Source organism: Equus quagga, chromosome 7 (assembly GCF_021613505.1).
Source record: "Equus quagga isolate Etosha38 chromosome 7, UCLA_HA_Equagga_1.0, whole genome shotgun sequence".
NCBI classification, from domain to species: Eukaryota; Metazoa; Chordata; class Mammalia; order Perissodactyla; family Equidae; genus Equus; species Equus quagga.
Window position 1 is genome coordinate 480,835 of NC_060273.1, and position 18,018 is coordinate 498,852.

Consider the following 18,018-nt stretch of genomic DNA (forward strand, 5'->3'; position numbering starts at 1 on the left):
GCCTCAGTTGAAAGCAAGGTGCCACCAGGGAGCCCCAAGAGCCTGCAACAACCCTTCCTCCCACAATGTCTCCCCAGTGTGCTCAGCCGACAAAACCTCACCTTGCAAAGGGCCCGGATCCATTTCCACAGAACAAGTAAAAAGGATGAATTTTGAGCTGAGAGGCAGTGAATTGGTAACTGGTACAGCATGTATTTCTCCCTAAGTAGACTTTTCTACCCAAACCTTAAGGGAATCACAGGTGTGTGAGATGAGTGAGCTGAAGAGAGATGCAGCCTGTCTGGCTCTTCCAAGTCCAAGACAACGGTCATTCTTGTGCTTGGAGAGATGACTTTATCTTCTTGTAGGTTGAGGCTAATAGTTTAGCAGTTAAATTGGAAAATAAAACTGTGGACTTCAGAAATGAGAGGGAAGGTAAGTTGGGCCCTTTTTGCCACTGCAGATAATTACATCAGACGGACCATTTGTGATGCTCTGTTTTTACTGCCCCGAAATGGCAGTGGGAGAGGTTTTTCAAATCACTGCCAGGCGGGATTTTAGAGTGTGAAGTGTGGGTGCCTCAGTTAAAACCGACAACAAACTTTCCTGTTACAAACAGGCCCGGGTCACATTTCAGGCAGGGGCCTCTGGGGGCCAAGCGTTTGGAGGGCAGTTTGGCTTTGAAAGCTTCTGGGATGTGGCACTGGCAGATGGCTCGGACCCAGCGCAGCGAGCTGGTCTGCCTCTGAACTCAGGTCTGGTTGTGGCTCCATCTGAAATTTATTTGCAGGTGGAGTAATGCCACTTGCTGAGGCCTTGACAAGCCCCTGAGTTGCTCCCGTGTCTCTGGACGTTTTGCTGAGTGGGCCTTTCTGTGCATGGAGCTGCCTCGGGGCAGGGTGGTGCATGCCTGTGGACGCCCCCAGCCCCGTATCTCTCCAGCCTGAGTTTCCTGTTTCCTCCCGTTCCTCCCTGTCTGTTCGCTGACACTATTTTCCTGTTTATTTTGATTTTGCACAGTCCAGCGAAGCGGCTCTCCAGCAAGAAGGTGGCAAGGTAGGAGACCCTTGGTTCCTTACTGAGATGTTCTTCTGAAATGTATTGCTAATCGTAGCTCTTTAAGAACATGTTTAGAAAATACTATTTTCCAAGGTATTTTTTAAAAATTTTGAAAGTCACGTCTCACAGCTTGGGATTGAAAATAATTTGAGGGAATGGATTGTGAAAAGAATTTCCAAAACTGTGGGTTGGGACCAGGCTTTGTAACTGGGAAGTTTACGTTGAAAGCTTTTGGCACTCCTCCTGGCTTATTGTCTTTACCAAGAGGTCTGGAAAGCGCCAATGGCCCTGCGTGTCCGCAGTAGGTTAACCCACCAGTAGGGAGGGTCAGCGAGGGCCCTGGCCTCCCAGCCCCAGAACATGACGGGGCCCAGGTCTGGGTCTGCTTCCTTCAAAGGCTGTGCCCTCGCTGCCCTGGCTGGTTCCCCGAGGTGAGGAGAAGGTAAAGGAGATACCTAGCTCCGTTTCTAAAGAACGTGCTTTTTTGTGGCCATTTCTTGCTTTCTCTGTTTTGGATACTCCCTAAGGGCTTCCTACAGTGAGAGACAGCTCGTGTATTCATTCTCCCCCCTGCCGGGCTGGCTCTGAGGGCAGGGTTCACAGGGTCTGTGAGGTGCAGCATTCCTCACAACGCATCACTGTTTCCTTTCTAGGGAAGTCATTGCTTCTCCTGGAGGCAGTGATTGCCTTCATATTTTCATTTGCTTCTTCTGTGCTGCTCCCCTGCCTCCACTGCCCAGCCCCTAACAGGGCCGTGAGGGAGCCCTGCCCCTGTCTGGATGTCACCCCAGGGTGCCTGCCCTCCACACAGGTGCCGTGCAGGCTGCAAGGCTGGGGCTGTGCTTTCTCTCCCACTGATTCCCCTAGTTGTTTCAAGTGTCAGGTCATCTCGCTCTCTGATTTCATCTTCCTTTCTTTATCTCCCTCTTTTTGTCCAGCACATCTTCCCATATCTTCTCGGGAGGTGAATTTTTGGGAACTTCCTGGCTATTTTACTCTGTGGTTTGGCTTGTTGTGGAACTCTAGGTTGGACATCATCCCCCTGTAGAGTTTCGAAGGCTTTGCTCCTCATCTTCTAGCGCCAGCTTCTACTGTGAGCGCAGATGCTTTCTGGTTTTCCTTTTCCCTCTCCGGAAGCTTTTAAGTGTTTCTTTATCCCTGAGGTTCAGAAATTTTAGGGTGAATCTTGTGAGTCCTTTTTCTCATTAATTATGTAGGGCAGGATGAAAGACATGTTGCTTCAATCTGGAAGCTTCTGTCCCTTAGTTCTGGGGACCTTTCTTGAGCCATTTCTCTGATGCGTCCTCCGCTCCATGTCCCTAACCTTCTGGAGCTCCTACTCGGGCCCCTTGTGTCTCGTCCATACCACCCTGTGCCTCTGCTCTGCTCTGCCTGCTGTGACGCACTGCCAGCTCTTCCTCCCATGTCTTCCCTGGGTCCTTGCCCGGGTCCTGTCTTTCTTGTTAGAGGTTTCCCTCAAACGGCGGGTGGTGTGTCTGTTGGTATGGGAGCGATTGCTTGCAGCCGGCACATGGCTGCTGGCAAGCGTGTGGCATGGACAAGACCCCATGTTGGAAGGTCTTTCCTCTGATCCAGCTGGCCGGTTTCCCCAAATGGAGTCCCACCTGTCTGCCAGTATTGGGGAAGCTGCCCTGGACCGCCATGGAGCTGGCCGAGTGTGGGTGCTCTCCCTATGAGCGGGCCCTGTGTCCCACGTCAGGGCTCCGTGGGGTCTAGGAGAGCCTGTCTCTTCCAGGGGAGTGGGGACCACCTCCATCCTCCATCTGCGCTCGTCTCTGCTGGCCCTTTCTCAGGCGCCGGTCCTTCCTGGCTTCTCCTGAGGATCAGCCAGCTTCCAGCGTCCCCTGATCAGCTGCAGTCCTCCTCCCTCTGCTTTCCAGGGCTTGGTGCCTGCGATGCCTCTGTTCTGCTGCCATTTCCTCTTCTGCACTTTGTCCTCGGGGATGTAAACTTTGGTTTTTCTTGTCTTGTCATCTTAAGGGCCTAGCATCCAGAGGAAGCAGAGGTGAACGTCATCAGTCCACCTTCTCCACTTGTTTTCTCCACCTCCTCTTTCAGAAAAGCCCTCAGGAATGTAGTATTAATTCCAGACCACACTTTGATTATAGTTTTAGCATCACTTTCCCTTTCACGCCCATCTTCTACCCCAGACAGGCCACAGCTGGTGAAACTAAGGAAGGTAAAAACCCGGCTGAGTCGTCTGTGCTCAGCCCCCACGTTGGAGATGTGGATGGACCGGGGCCTGCAGCTGTTGGGCGTTGTATCTGCTCGCTCCTTTAAAACACCCTCTGAGAGTTTAACTTCTCTTGACAGACACCCTTGGGTGTAGAGAAGCCCGGTCTGCAGGTACCTGTGGTTAGAGTTCACAGACAGGCTGCAGTCTGTGCACACACATGCATGCAGCTTTCATCTGCTGCTGCCATTTCATCCTTAAACTGCCACCAGACTTCTAAGGAAACTCGAAACAACTGTTGTCCTTTCCATGTGCGCGCGGCATGGGGGCTGGACTATGGCTTTGGAGCCACCAGCTCTGGCTCTGTGACCTGGCTGCACCCAGCCTGGATGGAAATGGCTCTGGGGTTGGTGTGCCTGTGAGGACCCTGAGGCACCGGCACAGAGCTGGTCTCAGGACGGCAGGTAGTGCCAGCAGGGCCGGCGGTGCCCCCTGAAGGCAGGTCCCCGGTCAGGTGGCAGTTCATGTGCAGTTGGGCACCTGCCAGACTTTACCTGCCCCCCTTGGGGGTAGATCAGCATTTCCCACAGCCTCTTCTCCTTGTATGTCTCCCGAGTGGGAGTGGGTTTACATAAACAAGCCCCGCAGCCTATGCCAAGGAACCTTGGCCTCACATGCTGGGCGCTTGGGGACTACGCACAACCTCCTTGTCCCCAGGTTCAGCCCTCGAAAGCACCCTGAGCCCCTGGCAGAAGCTCAGGGTCGTGTGACAAGTCCCAGGCCAGGCCCCTTCTCAGGGTGGTCTCTGGGTCTGGGGTGGGCAGCTTCCCGCCCCAGCAGTGGCATCAGGAGCTCGTGTTGGGGTCAAGGTCATAGGTGTTCGAGAACACTGATCAGACGAGTACACGATGGCCTGTCCACCCTTCTGTCTTTGGGTTCCGTGCCCTTCAGGGAATCAGATGAAATCCACCGAAAGGTGCTCCTATGTCCACCCGGGGCAAATGCAGGGGCCTTGCGGTCCCCGGGGTGAAGATGCCCTCTTTTCTGCTCCCGTTGGAACATTTCCGGAAAAAGAATTTAAAAAATGTACAAGCCCAGTCAGTACTAAGAAGGAACTAGAACTTCATACATTTGATCATGTAGAAACCTGCAGTGTAACTTTTAATAGCATTTTATTGAATTCTTACTCTGTGCTGTGTCCTTATTGGAACTGTTCACATATATAACCTCATTTAAACCTCATAACAGCCTGCATTTTATGGGAGAGTAAGGCTCAGAAAGGGTGAGTGGCTTTCTCAAGGTCACACAGCTGTGAGCATCAGACTGTGGCACTCAGAGCCTGGGTTGGTACCTGCAGACTTCCGGCTCTGCATAAATCTCTAAGAGTTTTACACACTCCAGGTACATTACAGCTGATACAGTGTCACCAAAACTAACAAGGCTGTCGCTAGGGTGACTCTGAACATGTGTTTGCTGAGTATCTGCTAAGGCACCAGGGGCTGAGGAGTGAAGGAAGTAGGCTGTGGACCCGCAGGGGATTTTGGCAGGGCCGTGGGGACAGTGTCCACCTGAGTCCTGGGCTGTGGGACACCCGACATGGCCCATAGGGCTGGAGACCTGTGTCCACTGGTCCCGGTCCTCAGAGCTGCTGCCGCAGAGGACTGTCACACCTGTGTGCCTGCCCAAGCTTAACCCCAAGAGAGACCCTGAGCGAGGCCGCCGGTCTCTCACTGTTACTGCCACAGGGAGAACTTTTGAAATCAAACATCAGGAACGTGTAGGTGACGTTGGTGCAGGAGTCGTAATCTGAGTTACTGTGCCAGGGCCTCGGGGGAAGATGAGGTCGTCTGGTCTCACAGGGAGCGTGACATGGTGGTGTTTTACTGCCTGAGCACAAAGTGCCCTCGTCCCATAAGCTGGCAGGGAGGGAGGCAGGGCTGTCGGGCTCCAGAGAGCAGCCACCAGCTCACCCCGGCCCCTCACTGGTGACTCTGGGGTTTGCTCCTCAGACTGCCCTGGAAATGCTGGTGTTTAAAGGACGCGTCCCTGGCTTTTCCCCCTTCCTTTCCGCCTTGAGTGTGCTGAAGGGCCTGCTCTGGACAGGGCTGTCTCTCCTCCACAGGCACCTGCACCAGTCGGGGGCCCTGACCATGGAAGCCCTGCAGGACCCGCCCCCAGACCCCATGGAGGGCGTGGAAGAGGACATTGCTGACAAGGTAGGCCCTGGGAGGGGACCGGAGGGCACCGTGTGGGTCACACAGCCGGTCTGGGGTGTGCCGGCCCAGCTTGGGCACAGGTGCACACTGGGGTGTGCAGAGTGAGTTGCGTTTGGGGTGCCGGTCCCCATTCTGGCTAGCGGCTAGAGCAGGTGGGAGGAGGCAATGGCGCCTTCAAGGGCTAATTTGACCCCCCCCCCCCAGCCTGACATTGCCCCACAGTTTCCTCAGGGCCCAGGGCTGTGGGATGGAAGGGCATTTCCTGTCATACATGGAGGAGTAGCCAGAGGACAGGCAGGGCAGAGAGCACTGTCGGTTCGCATTTGACCATGTGGGTTCAGGGTGCACCAGGGCCAGGGCGCCGGATGGACGGGCTTCTGGGTTTGGGCAGGTGGGCATCAGCCTGCAGCGAGCACACCCAAACCTGGGTGGACGGCTGTTCCTGGAGCGCATGGAGCGCCTTCTGGGCTGGAGCACTGCGGCCTTGCAACAGGAAAGTCCCAAGCTCCCCAGGGACCTGCTCCAGCAGACGGGAGAAGGGAAGGCAGGACGCATGGCCCACCTCTTCCCTTCCCCCCACCTCGGCCCGTCCCCCAACCTCTTCCCGTCCCCCCTCACCTCCTCCCGTCCCCGTCCATCTCCTCCTGTTCCCCCTGCCTCCTCCTGTCCCGTCCACATCCTCCTGTTCCCCCGTCACCTCCTCTTGGACCCCCTCTCTACAGCACTGCCAGCACCTCATACACTGTAGAGCCGTCCTGGCTCTCATGCTTGCCTTCACCCCTCCTCCTCCCTCTGGGTATCTGTCTCTCATCTAGTTAGTGAGCTCGCTGAGGAGGAAGGGACAAACCCCGGCCTTTCTGTCCCTCAAGCCCCCTGCATGTGCCACCTCCGTGACTGGGTCTGGCAGAGCAGCGGCCCTGCCTGTGGGACCAGGAGCCTCGCTGCCCCGTGCGCCATTGCGGCCTCACAAGGTGCTCTTGGGACACCTCAGGCCTCTGGGCCCCTGGTGGCATCTGCACTTGTGGTTTTGAGGCCACGGAGTGCTCCCCACCTTATGCCCATAAGGCTGCACCGCCTTGTGTATGGGGACAGTCTCCACAAACGAGGTGGACCCCCCTCCAGCCCTGTGGATGCTGCCTCCTGAGCAGTTCACTTGGGGGCGCCCACTCTCCCACCTCCTTGATTCTCAAGCCGCCGTCTTGCTCCCGAGGTTGTTTTCCTGGAGAAGCGGGTGTTGGAGCTAGAGAAGGACACCGTCGCCAATGGGGAACAGCACAGCCGGCTGCGGCAGGAGAACCTCCAGCTGGTGCACAGGTGAGGGCCTGTGGGGCATGACCCTACCCCCCTCATTCTCGTCACCTCAAAAGAAAGAGTCTCGGCTGGTGGGGCTCTCACTTGGAGCTGCCCCTCCATCCAGCCCCCGGGAGCCCACTCGGGATGGTGCCACGTGACCTTCCGAGCACGTACATCCTGGTCTGCCCCGCATGCACAGGGCCCCAGAGGAAAGGGGGCACTGCCTCCCCGTTCAGCAGCAGCGGGGGCAGCACTCTCACTGCCTGCACGGGCACCTGGACTCAGGGCTTGGGTGCAGCAGAGGCCGCACAGGCTAAGGCTTGCTGGAGTCTTGCTTTGTGGGCCTCCAACTCGTGCCCCGCTGTGAAGAGACAGCCCCTACACCACCCCTCCTCAATGCAGGTGCATTCGCTCTGGCGGTGGCTGTGCTTGGCCCATGCCCCTGCCATTGCTCACACCCAGGCAACCTCCCTGAGAGGCGGACACTGCCTCTGTCCCCATCTCACAGATGCCGAAACCGAGGCTCGGGGGCTTAGGTTATTTCCCCGGGCTCAGGGACAGCTGAGGGGCTTGGAGGGTGGGGCCAGTGTATCCAGAGCCCCTGAAGTGAGAAAGGAGCAGTCGTTGAGGATGCGGTGGGACTGCAGTCTGACTCCGACTGGGCACGAGTGCTAAGGCAGAGGGAGTCGAGCGGGAGGAAGAGGAACTGCGACGTTTGCACAGAGGAGGGGGCAGCTTTCCTACCCATGTCTGGCAGAGGTTCACAGAAGCCTGTGGAACCTTTGGCGTTTGGAAAGCAGTCGGCCTCGTAGCCTCCCGCCCGACTTGCAGTGATGCGTTCTGGTGCAGAGGACGCAGACGCAGCAGGAGCATCAGCTCTCCAGGCTGTGCCGCGTGCAGGGGCACAAAGGGCCCTGCAGGGGCGAGGCCAGAAAGAGAGGCAGGAAGTGCGGCACATATGGGACCCATGCACGACATTCTGTCCTTGCCAGCTGCCGGGGCCTGAGCCTGGCTCTGCCACACACCCCATGACCTCCGGCCAGGGCTCTGTCCCTCGCAGCCTCCGTGTCTTACCCACGACCCCAGTGGGTGGACTCCGAGCGCTCTGAACAGTGCCGGACCCAGGCCCACACGCCTTCACATGGCACTCGCACTGTGGCCTGGCCCTTCCGAGGCTCCCGGGGCCGCCTACCGCGACGTTCCCATGTTGGGTGGTGCTGACCTTCCTGAGCTGTCCTCCAGTGTCAGCAGGTCTGTCTGCTCTGCAGGTGCAGAGACTCAGAGTGCCCCATCTTACAGCAGGCAGGGCTCACACGTGGCTTTAACAGTAAACACAAGTTCTCTTGGTCAGTCAAGACCCTGGGCCTGGCAGCTGCCTGCCCCCAGGTTCTCACGGGAGGCCTGCCCCGCCTGCTGCAGGGCGGGGTGGCTCGGCCACGTCCATGGAGAGGCTGGGCTCCGGCCGCGCTAAGTGTGTGCTGCACCCGCAGAGACGTGGTTACTCCCGGTCCTTGCCTGGGGAATCTGCGGGGACCGTCAGCCCCTTTCTTGAGCCGATGGTGACGCTTATCCAGGGTGACAGGCATTTATTGGCTTCGCATGGCCGTGGTGGAAAAACCCCCTCGGTGCCTCGCCTGCCCTGTGGCCAGTCCCCAGCCCCCGGTAGCCACGTCCAGTTCCTGTGGATGTTTCCTCTGGTGTCTGCCCTCGTTCTCCTCAACAACATGCTTCTGCTGCTGTTTCTAGATGTTTCCCATTTTTAATCCTGTCAGCCCATGCTGCACAGCTATTCTCTTTTTCCTGCCATCCCAGGAATCCCGCACTTTGTGTTCAGTTTTTTATTTTCTGGATTCCACGTTTTCTTCTTTTTGTGCTTACTCACTTTCTGAGGAGGATGCCTCTATCCTTGCCCGGGAAAAGGGGCACAGGAGCCAGTTCCTGGAGACCTTGTGTGTCTGGAAATGTGTCCTGTCCCCCACAGTTGACAGCGTGGCTGGGTCTGGCATTCTAGTTGGAGGTAGGGCCCCGGAGCACTGGCAGGCGAGCTCCGTGCCTCTGAGCCGAGCTGCTCCCGGGGCTGCAGCCTTATGCTCCCCCTGCACACAGGCCTCAGCATTTCCTGTGCTAGGCGAGTGGTTTCCAACCTATCAGTCTGGAAAACGTGTCCCCCGGCTTCAGGAAGATTTCTAGAATTATTTCTCCGTGCAGTTTCTTCCATTTTCTTGCCTATCTGAACTTCTGTTAATCAAACCTTAGACCCTTGAGGCCTTTTCTCTCATTTTCTTTACTTCCCTGTTCTCTAACTCCATCTGTCTTCCTTTTTTATGTAATATTCTTCGGTAGTTTTCTCCTTCACCTTTTCTGTTGAGTTTCGCGTTCTTTCTTCTCGTAGTTCAGCGTCTGAGAGTTCCTCCTGGGGCATTGCTCCCGTCTCGTGGGTGTGGGTCTCACTCTGAGGGGGTGAGTTACAGGCCTTGCCTGCACGACCTGTTTCCTTGGTGGGAAAAGCTCTCCTGTGGTGTCCAGTGGTCTCTAGCCGTCCGTTCACTCTTAGGTGTGAGGTGCCAAAGAGCAGATGAGAAGCCCTGTGTGCATGGACAGCTTGGGGGCATGGGCTGCTCTGGCCGTGGGCTGTGCTGGCCCTGGGCAGGGCCTGGAGCCCTCTGTGGGTGGGTGTGCTGGTCTGGGAGGAGGCCAGAGTCGGGGCCCCCATGTGAGCATTCCCTTTGTCTCGTGTCCTTGCTGTCACCTGCCCTTACCTCTGCCATGGGTGACCTGGGTGTAGCTGCTCTGTATACCAGCTCCCCAGCCTGGAGTGCCAGTGCAGGGTCCCTGGGGTGGGCACCTGGTCGGCTTGTGTCCACACACAGTGAGCAGGCGGTGACTGTGGGTGTAGGCTGGGACGGGGTGAGCTCCCGTCTGAGACCAATGGAGACTGGCCCTGCCGTCATGACCGTGTGTGTTTCTGAAGCCCTGGGTACCCTCAGTGGGGGGCGGAGGCTGTTTGGGGCACGTCCCCTGCTTCAGAACTGCCCTGGACCAGTGCTGCGGGTGGGAGGTCTTGCTGGCCTCCTGGCCCTCCCCCCGGTAGGGCAGGCTCTCTCGAAGTCCTGATGCAGCTTCCAGGCGCTGGTGGGAAGGGCAGAAAGTCTCACCTCCTGCCTTTGCCTCTGCAGAGCCAATGCCCTCGAGGAGCAGCTGAAGGAGCAGGAGCTGAGGGCCTGTGAGATGGTCTTGGAAGAGACACGGAAGCAGAAGGAGCTGCTGTGCAAGATGGAGAGAGAGAAGAGCATCGAGGTCGAGAACCTGCAGGCCAGGTAGGCGGGGCCTCGCGTCCTTCCAGAACGGTAGTGAGGAAATGTAAGGGATACCCCACCCGCCCAGGAAGGTGCGATGTCCAGGAATACGTTTGATTTTAGAAAAAGTGGAAAACCTCTGTGAAGAAAACCATAAAACTCTACTAGAGACCACAAAAGATATGAATTCAAAGACATATGTGGATGTCCGTTTCTCTAAGTCTCTCTCTAGTCGCTGTCATCCCAATCAAAATATCAGTCTTTTTTTAAGGCAACTTGACAAAATTACCTTTATGCTCACCTGGAGGCATGAGCCTCCGATGAGTCAGGAAAAGTCGGGGAGGAAGAAAAAGGGGATGAGAGAGTCTGTGTGAAACACGCCGCGGAGGCCCCAGCGTGGTGCTGGGTGCATGACAGCAGGTCCACACTGGAACTGGCTAGGGGGCCATGGCCGTTTACACCTGCAGGTGTGAGTCCTGAAAACGCCATTTATAAAAGAAAACCCACAGACAAGGCATTTCGCTGTCATTGGCAGAGAAATGGTCGAAGGTCATCTTGGAGTTCCCACCTGTTCTCTGCCCAGAGCCCCTCTGAGTGGGAGTGAAGGAGGGCATGTCACAGAGCCCTGTGGGCTGAGCCGTACCTCTGGGATAATTTAGAGAGAGCAGTTTCATGTCTGTGAAGGAGGCCTCCAGTTCTAAACTCATGCTCTCTCCCAGTGCTCAAAGCTGGAAGACACACTTGACTTCAGCCAGGAAGAGCTCCAGGCATTTTTGGAAGTGGGGTGGGGGGAGGAGGCCACAGGCAGAGCTGTCCCGGGTCGTCCTGGACGGGCAGGCCACCTCGCTTGCAGACGCAGGGGTGTTTCACCACCTGGGATGGCCAGGCCCGAACCACCAGGACAGCAGGTCAGCCCCTTGTGGTGGGCAGTAAGGGGGACTGCAGAGTCAGAGGATGTGAGGATGCTGGATTATGGAAGGATCAAGGGCTCCTTGGAAAAAGGGCTGAGGCTGGAACAGGGCAAAACTCAGTGGAGCCTGGAACATCCCGTGGCCCCAGAAAGCAGGGAAGTGCTCAAGCGCACACGAAGATGGGGCAGGTCACGGGGACACAGGGGACGAGCGGGAAGAATCACCCCTGACCAGAGCCCACAGTTTGACCCCACAGCAAGTGGCAGCGCTGGAGCCTGACCCACGGTGTGAAGGAGACGACTGACAGATAAACGGGAGAAGATGCAAATCTTCCTCACGGAGGATTCCATGGACACATGGAGACGCCCCTCGGGGGAGGGGGGAGGCACGCCGAGTCCTCTCATCCCTGCAGTGCGGGCTGGACTCAGTGACCCTTCCAGAGGACAGAACGCACAGGAAGAGTAGAACCTGACAGAGGAGATGCTGGCAGACACACCTTAACCAGGTGCTGCAGGTCAGCATCGCCCAGGATGAGCTGTGTGGACTCAGGTGCCCCTGACGTGGGGACGAGAGGGGCCTCTCACCTCTGTGGGATTCTTCCCACACCCATGGCCCGCCTAACATGAGGAAACAGACAAACCCAGCCTGCGGACATTCTACCAAATGCAGGAACAGAACTGCTCAACACTGTCAAGGTCACAAAAGACCAGGAAACTCTGGAGACCGCCACAGACCAGATGGGACAGGAGACGAGACGACTAGGTGCACTGTGGTCCTGGGAGGGATCCTGACAGGAGATGGGCCTGGGTGGAGTCCATGGTTTAGTGACTAGCGTGTCCCAGTGTGGGGGTGTGGGCCGTGACAAACACACCAGATGAGCAGATGCCATGAGGAGAACCTGAAAGAGGCCGGGATCCACGGGGACTCTGCACCATGTCTGCACCTTTCCTGTAAACCTAAAATTACCCCCAAACCCCAGTGCCTAGCACTTGAGTGGGTGTGTAAGACCAGGCTGTGGGCATCGGGGTGGCTTCTGTGCGTCCCCAGGTGGCCCCTAGCAAGGTTTCCCAGAAGCTGGACCTCCTTCGCCCTGAGGAGGCACGTTTCCGGGGGAGCGGGTCCCAGCCTTGTTGTGTGTCCTAGGCTGCAGCAGCTGGACGAGGAGAACAGCGAGTTGAGGTCCTGCACACCCTGTCTGAAGGCCAACATCGAACGCCTAGAGGAGGTGAGTTGCTGGCTGGGAGCTCTGGGCAGGCGGGCCAGGCCCCACACTGCGTGGGCACCGAGGTCAGCCAGCCAGCTCAAGGGCTTTCCTCCACCCTCTGCACCTGGTACCTGTTGGGGGATTGAGATGTGCCAAGAGAGGGTTTCCAGAGTGGGGCAGCCACACAGCTGGCTGTTGAGCCTGCAGGGGTACAGCTGGCCAAGGGTGCGCCCACAGGCTGGGGAGCGGTCCTGTTCCAAAGAGTGGGCTGATGGCACTGGGCCCTACTGGGCCGTGTGAGGGAACATGGAAGCTCAGGCCAGCCAGCCCTTTGCTTGAAGGCACTGGACCCCGAGCAGCTTCCTGGCTTTCCCAGGCATCCTTGGGCCCAGAGGGTCACGCTCACGTGAACCCATGCTCCGAAGCCAAGGCTGATGTCCTTGAGGGGCCGACTTCAGCTGGACCTCTCGTGCCCCGTCCTGAGATGTTCCCAGAGGGGCCTTTCCTCCCCCATCCTCCCCTTCCTGCCAAGCGTCCCCAGGAAGCTCTGGACTCTAAGGACGTCCAAGACCACCTGGACTCTGGCTCCTGGGAGTGACTCCCGCTGAGTGGCTGCAGTCAGGTCCTGCTCTTGCACAGGTCCTTCCTGCCCTGCCTCCCAAGAAACAGTCCCCTTGGCCTGTGAGGACGCCCCACACAGGGCACCCCGGACCCACCTGTTGTGTGGAGTCAGTGCAGGTGCTGAGAGCAGTGTGCTCACATGTGCGCACCTCGGCCACGACAGGACAGTCAGACGTGGCCCGTGGATGCCAGGGACCTAGAGACCATCAGGGCAGGGATGGCCAAGGAAAGCTAGGGACAGGGCGGGAGGCGAGGCGTGTTCATGGTGTCCTTCCAGGAGAAGCAGAAGTTGCTGGACGAGATCGAGGAGTTGTCCCTGCGGCTCAGCGACGAGCAGGAGAACAGGAGGAAGCTGGGGGACAGGTTGAGTCACGAGAGGCACCAGTTCCAGAGGGACAAAGAGGCGACCCAGGAGGTAAGCGTGACACCCCGTCCCACAGCCAGCTCCTGAGGCAGGGCAGGGCCTGTGTCTGTGGGCCCCTAGAGGGAGCTGGGGATCTGCAGCCATGCCCCTCATGTCCTAGACCGTTTTCAACTGTGTCATGCTGGGCGCGTGGTGGCGTCATGGAAGCGTGGTGTTGTCATCCTCCCTAAGAATGTGGCCAGACCGCCCCGAGGTCCTGAAGCCGAGGGTGGGCTAACGCTTGCTGTCCCGGAGCCCCGCTTACCCTGGCTTGCCCTGCAGCTGATCGAGGATCTGCGCAAGCAGTTGGAGCACCTGCAGCTCTTCAAGCTGGAGGCAGAGCAGAGGCGGGGCCGGAGCAGCAGCGCTGGCCTGCAGGAGTACCACAGCCGCACGCGGGAGAGTGAGCTGGAGCAGGAGGTCCGCCGGCTGAAGCAGGTGCAGACAGCCAACCCTGTGCCCCTGCTGCAGCTCCGGAGGCCAGCCCGGGGAGGGGGCGTGTGGAGGGCCTGAGCCAGACGTCCTCCCCCTGCAGGCTCAGCCACCAGCGGGCCGCAGCCCCCGGAATGATGCTGTCGTGTCCCCCCCAGGACAACCGTAATCTGAAGGAGCAGAACGATGAACTCAACGGGCAGATTATAAACCTGAGCATCCAGGGCGCCAAGAACCTCTTCTCAACATCCTTCTCCGAGTCCCTGGCCGCAGAGATCAGCTCGGTCTCCCGTGACGAGGTAACATGCCCCCAGAGCGGCCCCCCGCAGGTGCCCGCGGTCCAGACGCCTGGCGCTGACCCCTTGCTCCTCCTGCAGCTCATGGAGGCAATTCAGAAGCAAGAGGAGATAAACTTCCGCCTGCAGGACTACATCGACAGGATCATTGTGGCCATCATGGAGACCAACCCGTCCATCCTGGAGGTCAAGTAGAGACAGGAAGGCCCAGCCCAGGCTGGATTCGGGACTCCACCCAACCCCAGAGACGGCCTAGCCCGACAGGCCCCAGCAGACCGAGCCCGGAGCACACAGCTGGGCTAGGGCACAAAGATGGGGCTGCAGGGGGGGCAGGCACGGGGAAAAGGAGGGGGGCCGGGACTGGAGCCCACAGCAGGTGTGGCAGGCGGGCCTGCCCATGGCTCTGGCCTCCCACTGCCCCCTCCTCTCTGTGCAGAGATGTGGGGACCGTTTCTCAGGCTGGGGTGAGCTCACTCTTATGTGGCAGACCCTCCCGCTGTCCCACCCTGTCAGGGAGGAAAGGAAGGAGGCGGGTCCCAACCAGGTGCTGCCACCTGCACTCACGCAGGCACCATGACCTGGTGCCACCCGGGCCTCAGCCATACCCAGACAGCGCAGAGGCCCCAGCACCTTACGCCAGATGTGGCATGGGGAACACAGGCGGGCGAGGTCGGTGCGCGTCAGGCTATGGCCAGGAGCTGCAGGCTCCCGCTCTCCTGGGACCGTGTCCCGCTGGCACTGGCCTGCGTCTCCGCAAGCTGCTCAGGCCCTCCCCAGGCCGGAAGGGCACCTGTGTCCAGCTTCAGGCCCAGGGGTCTCCAGGCCACATGGCTGTTCTCACGGCCGGACCCCAGCTGCACTAACCCTCAGGGGCTCTGACCCTCCTGTGAGGGCTGAGCAGGAGCCCCCGCTCTGAAATCAGGACTTGAGAGTAACTGTGTGGGATGCGCCGTCTGGACGGGTGGATGTCGCCAGCCCCCTCTGCCTCAGGGTGTAGGCGAGGCCGTGGCGAGGGGCTGCCTCCCCATGATGTGGCCTTCCTGGCCTCCTGGTGCCCTCCCCCCAGGCAGATCTCGGTGCCCCTGGAGATGTCCCGGTTGCCCAGCCGGAGTCCAGCTGTCAGGGCCGTTTCCTTTGGGTGTTTGCAGTTGTGAGCAGTCACTGTCCTTCCCCGAGGTGTGTTTCACAGGAGGCCGGGCAGGGCAGCTCTCCAAGCACACAGATGAAGAGCCGAGAACCAGGCCTTCCTGGTGGCTTGGGGGTCCCTTCAGGGAAGCCCTGCCTGGCTCCACGCCGTCCTGCCCGGCGCCTGCACTGCAGGAGCGGCAGCGTCTCCCCCGCGACAGCTGCTGGGCCTGCCCCTGAGCCTGAGCACGGCCAGGAGCCGCCGGGTGCTCCGGGTGGGCCGGGATCCCGCACACAGGCTGGCCACTGCTGTGTGCGAGTGCGTGCGTGCGTGTGCGTGAGCGCGTGTGTGCAGGCGTGTGTGTGGCCCCGCGTCCCTCTGTCCTCCACGTGGCCCACCTTCTACACTAAGATTTAAGACGTTGCCTCGCATTGTACATTTTGGGGAAAGCCTTGGGTGTAAATCAGTGTAAACTTGAGGAGAGATTTTTCTATCATGTAGAGTAGGTATTTTTTATAGATTGAAGGTTGATCAATTTTTTAATACTTCCAAGAGAGAAAACTATCGGGGTATACACATGAAATATATATATATGTATGATCATAAATACTGGGACTCTGCTTTCCGCGCCCCGCCACCCGCTGGCAGACATGGTCTGTTTCTAGGCGTCCCTCAGTGGTACGTTACTGTCAGCACGAGTTGCCAGGAGACGTTCCACACAGACGCCCAGCACTGACCTGCACGCTGACCCTGCTTCATCCCCTCCAAGACTCTTCTAGGCAGAGCGACAGCAGCCCTGATGTGGAGGGCGAGGCCAGGGTGGTCTCCCCAGACTGAAGCTGCAGCTGCACATGCAAAGGCCTGCTCCTTCCTCTGCAGGGCTGAAGGGCAGAGGATGGTGCTGCGGGCCTGGCCTAGACCCCACAGGCATTTGGGGGTTGGAGACCATGTGCCCGACTGAGCCCAGACAGCAGGAGGCCTTGTGGTCAGGCCAACCCCTCCTCGCCTTGGTGTGAGCCCCCCACCACCAGAGGCCCTGGGATGGCACCTCCAGGCTGGACTCCCAGCAGAGTGGCCGAGGGGCACTCCTGGGGTGGGGCTGCTTGATGGGGCTCCAGCAGCCATGTGCTTATGGTAGGCCAGCCAGGCGGAGGGGCAGCAGTGAAAGTCTCTGGGGCTCATTATGAATGCGATGTCCCCATGGGACATGCAGTTGGGGTGAAGGAGGGCCCCACACAGAATGACCAGATGGGATTGGGCTGCAGAAGTGGGTGAGGAGCAGAGCTCAGGTGCCACCACAGGCATGGCTGCCACCAAGAAGGTTCTAAGGGTAAGTGACCAGATTTGATTTGAAGGAGGATTGTTAGCTAAAAGTCCTCAAAACTTGATTGCCCAGCCATCCATAGGAGCAGCAGACCGAGCATCTCCCATCCCCCTTGCACTGAACCACCTGCATGCCAGACACAGACAGGGAAACCAAGGCCCAGGGAGCCCGAGAACCCCACCAGGCAGACAGGGCTGGAGCCCAGGTCTGCTGCCCACTCGGCCCCGGCTGCTGCCCACAGAGCTGATGGCTCGAGGGCCATGACGGGTGGACACAGCCTGGCCTGCAGCCAGCAGGATCCCCCAGGTCTCACCTCAGCTGGGGTGTGGCAGGACTCTCAGGGTCACCAGGGTCAGGCCTCGGAGCCCTGGCTGCTGCTGGGCAGCATGGAGGAGGAAAGCAGGGGATGTGGCCGTGTCCAAGGCCGAGCTCCTGCCCCAAGCCCCAGCTCCTGCCCCAAGCCCCTCCCCACCAGGATGCCCGAGGTGGGGGCGCCCTGCATATGGAACCAGACAGCCCCCCGTGCTCCCAGTGCTCAGAGAGGGCAGCTCCTTGGAGAGGCACGCAGCACCCTCTTGTCAGGTCCATTAGCAGGACTGGTACCCGGCCACCTCAGGGCCCAGTGTTCACCAGGTAGAACCCGTGGCCACGAGGCCAGAGAAGGTGGCATGGTGCTGGGGCCTGGGGGGAGTCTGCACCCAGGGCCTGCTCAATACTGGGGGACGCCAAAGCACTGCCACAGGTTCCTAAGGTTAGGGGTTCTGGGAGGGCCTTGTCTCCAGCCGGGCTGCACTGAGGGGGTCTCTGCTGGCCCAGGAAGAGGCCGGTGCCTCTTTGCTTTGACACCTGCCCTACCTCCAGCCCCGCAGCTGTTCGTCTGGAGCCTGCGGGGCCGTCTGCCCAGAGGAGGAGCTGCAAGTGGGCAGGGGGCCAAAGCCAGGAGGGGAGGGGGGAGCTGCCAGTCCCCCCGCTTCATTCCCACCCTTAAACCCGTGGGGGCCTGTCTGCTGTCCAGCTGGCCCCACCAGCAGCTGATGCTGATCCCTGCCTGGGCCCCCAGCCCAATAGGGAGACACAGCCCCCACACGTGAGGAGAGTCCACTGTAAATGCAAACGACAGCTCCTGGCTGCCACCTGGGAAGGGCTCCCTGGGGTGAGGGGGGTGCCCAGGGAGCATGCTGGAGGGCACTGCAGTGGGACCCATGAGGTCAGTGTCAAGGCCTGCACCCCCTAGGCCTGAGTGCGCCCCTCCCATGTGGGGCCGTCCACCCCCAACCCCGAATCAGCCTGGCCACAGGCTCCCCACTGGACCCTGCCTCAGGCTGGCCCCTCTCACTGCTGGAGAGCCGCTGCTTGAACGTCCTTAGTCAATTCTGCATGACTCCGCGTGTGGGAAAAGCTGGGAGCACGGCTCCACCCTCCCCTGGAAGGCTGCTGGCAGGTGGGCACGCGGCCTGCCTGGTTCCTCCTACTGTCCCACACACACTGCCCGGCCCCTGGTCGGGCCTGCTCCAGCCTGTCCACACTCTCAGCCCAGCTGCCCCACGTCTGCCCCTCCACCTGCTGGCAGCTCAGAGACTAGGAGATGGAGGCCCAGAGAAGAACCCCCTTTTGCAGAGGGAGATTCGCCCTAAGCTAACATCTGTTGCCAGTCTCCCTCCTTT

At 59.2% G+C, this 18,018-nt stretch overlaps 1 protein-coding gene and 1 long non-coding RNA gene across 4 annotated transcripts in view; one reads left to right on the forward strand and one right to left on the reverse strand.

Moving 5' to 3' along the window:
* Window positions 1-18,018, forward strand: part of RAB11FIP3 (RAB11 family interacting protein 3) — an 82,057-nt gene extending 64,039 nt beyond the window's left edge. For 2 of the 3 annotated variants that reach the window (XM_046666892.1, XM_046666891.1), the window contains 9 exons: window positions 1,000-1,035; window positions 5,355-5,448; window positions 6,659-6,762; window positions 9,918-10,058; window positions 12,092-12,173; window positions 13,051-13,188; window positions 13,459-13,614; window positions 13,767-13,907; window positions 13,986-18,018. In XM_046666892.1, the coding sequence (XP_046522848.1) occupies window positions 1,000-1,035; window positions 5,355-5,448; window positions 6,659-6,762; window positions 9,918-10,058; window positions 12,092-12,173; window positions 13,051-13,188; window positions 13,459-13,614; window positions 13,767-13,907; window positions 13,986-14,099 (1,006 nt within the window). In that variant the 3' untranslated portion in view covers window positions 14,100-18,018. The remainder of the gene's footprint in view (window positions 1-999; window positions 1,036-5,354; window positions 5,449-6,658; window positions 6,763-9,917; window positions 10,059-12,091; window positions 12,174-13,050; window positions 13,189-13,458; window positions 13,615-13,766; window positions 13,908-13,985) is intronic. The other variant, XM_046666890.1, reaches the window with a different exon arrangement.
* On the reverse strand, window positions 12,208-13,563 carry LOC124242180 (uncharacterized). The gene is made up of 3 exons (XR_006889387.1): window positions 13,442-13,563; window positions 12,869-13,125; window positions 12,208-12,283 (listed from the first exon to the last, which is right to left on the reverse strand). It is a non-coding gene; the product is annotated as an uncharacterized LOC124242180 (long non-coding RNA).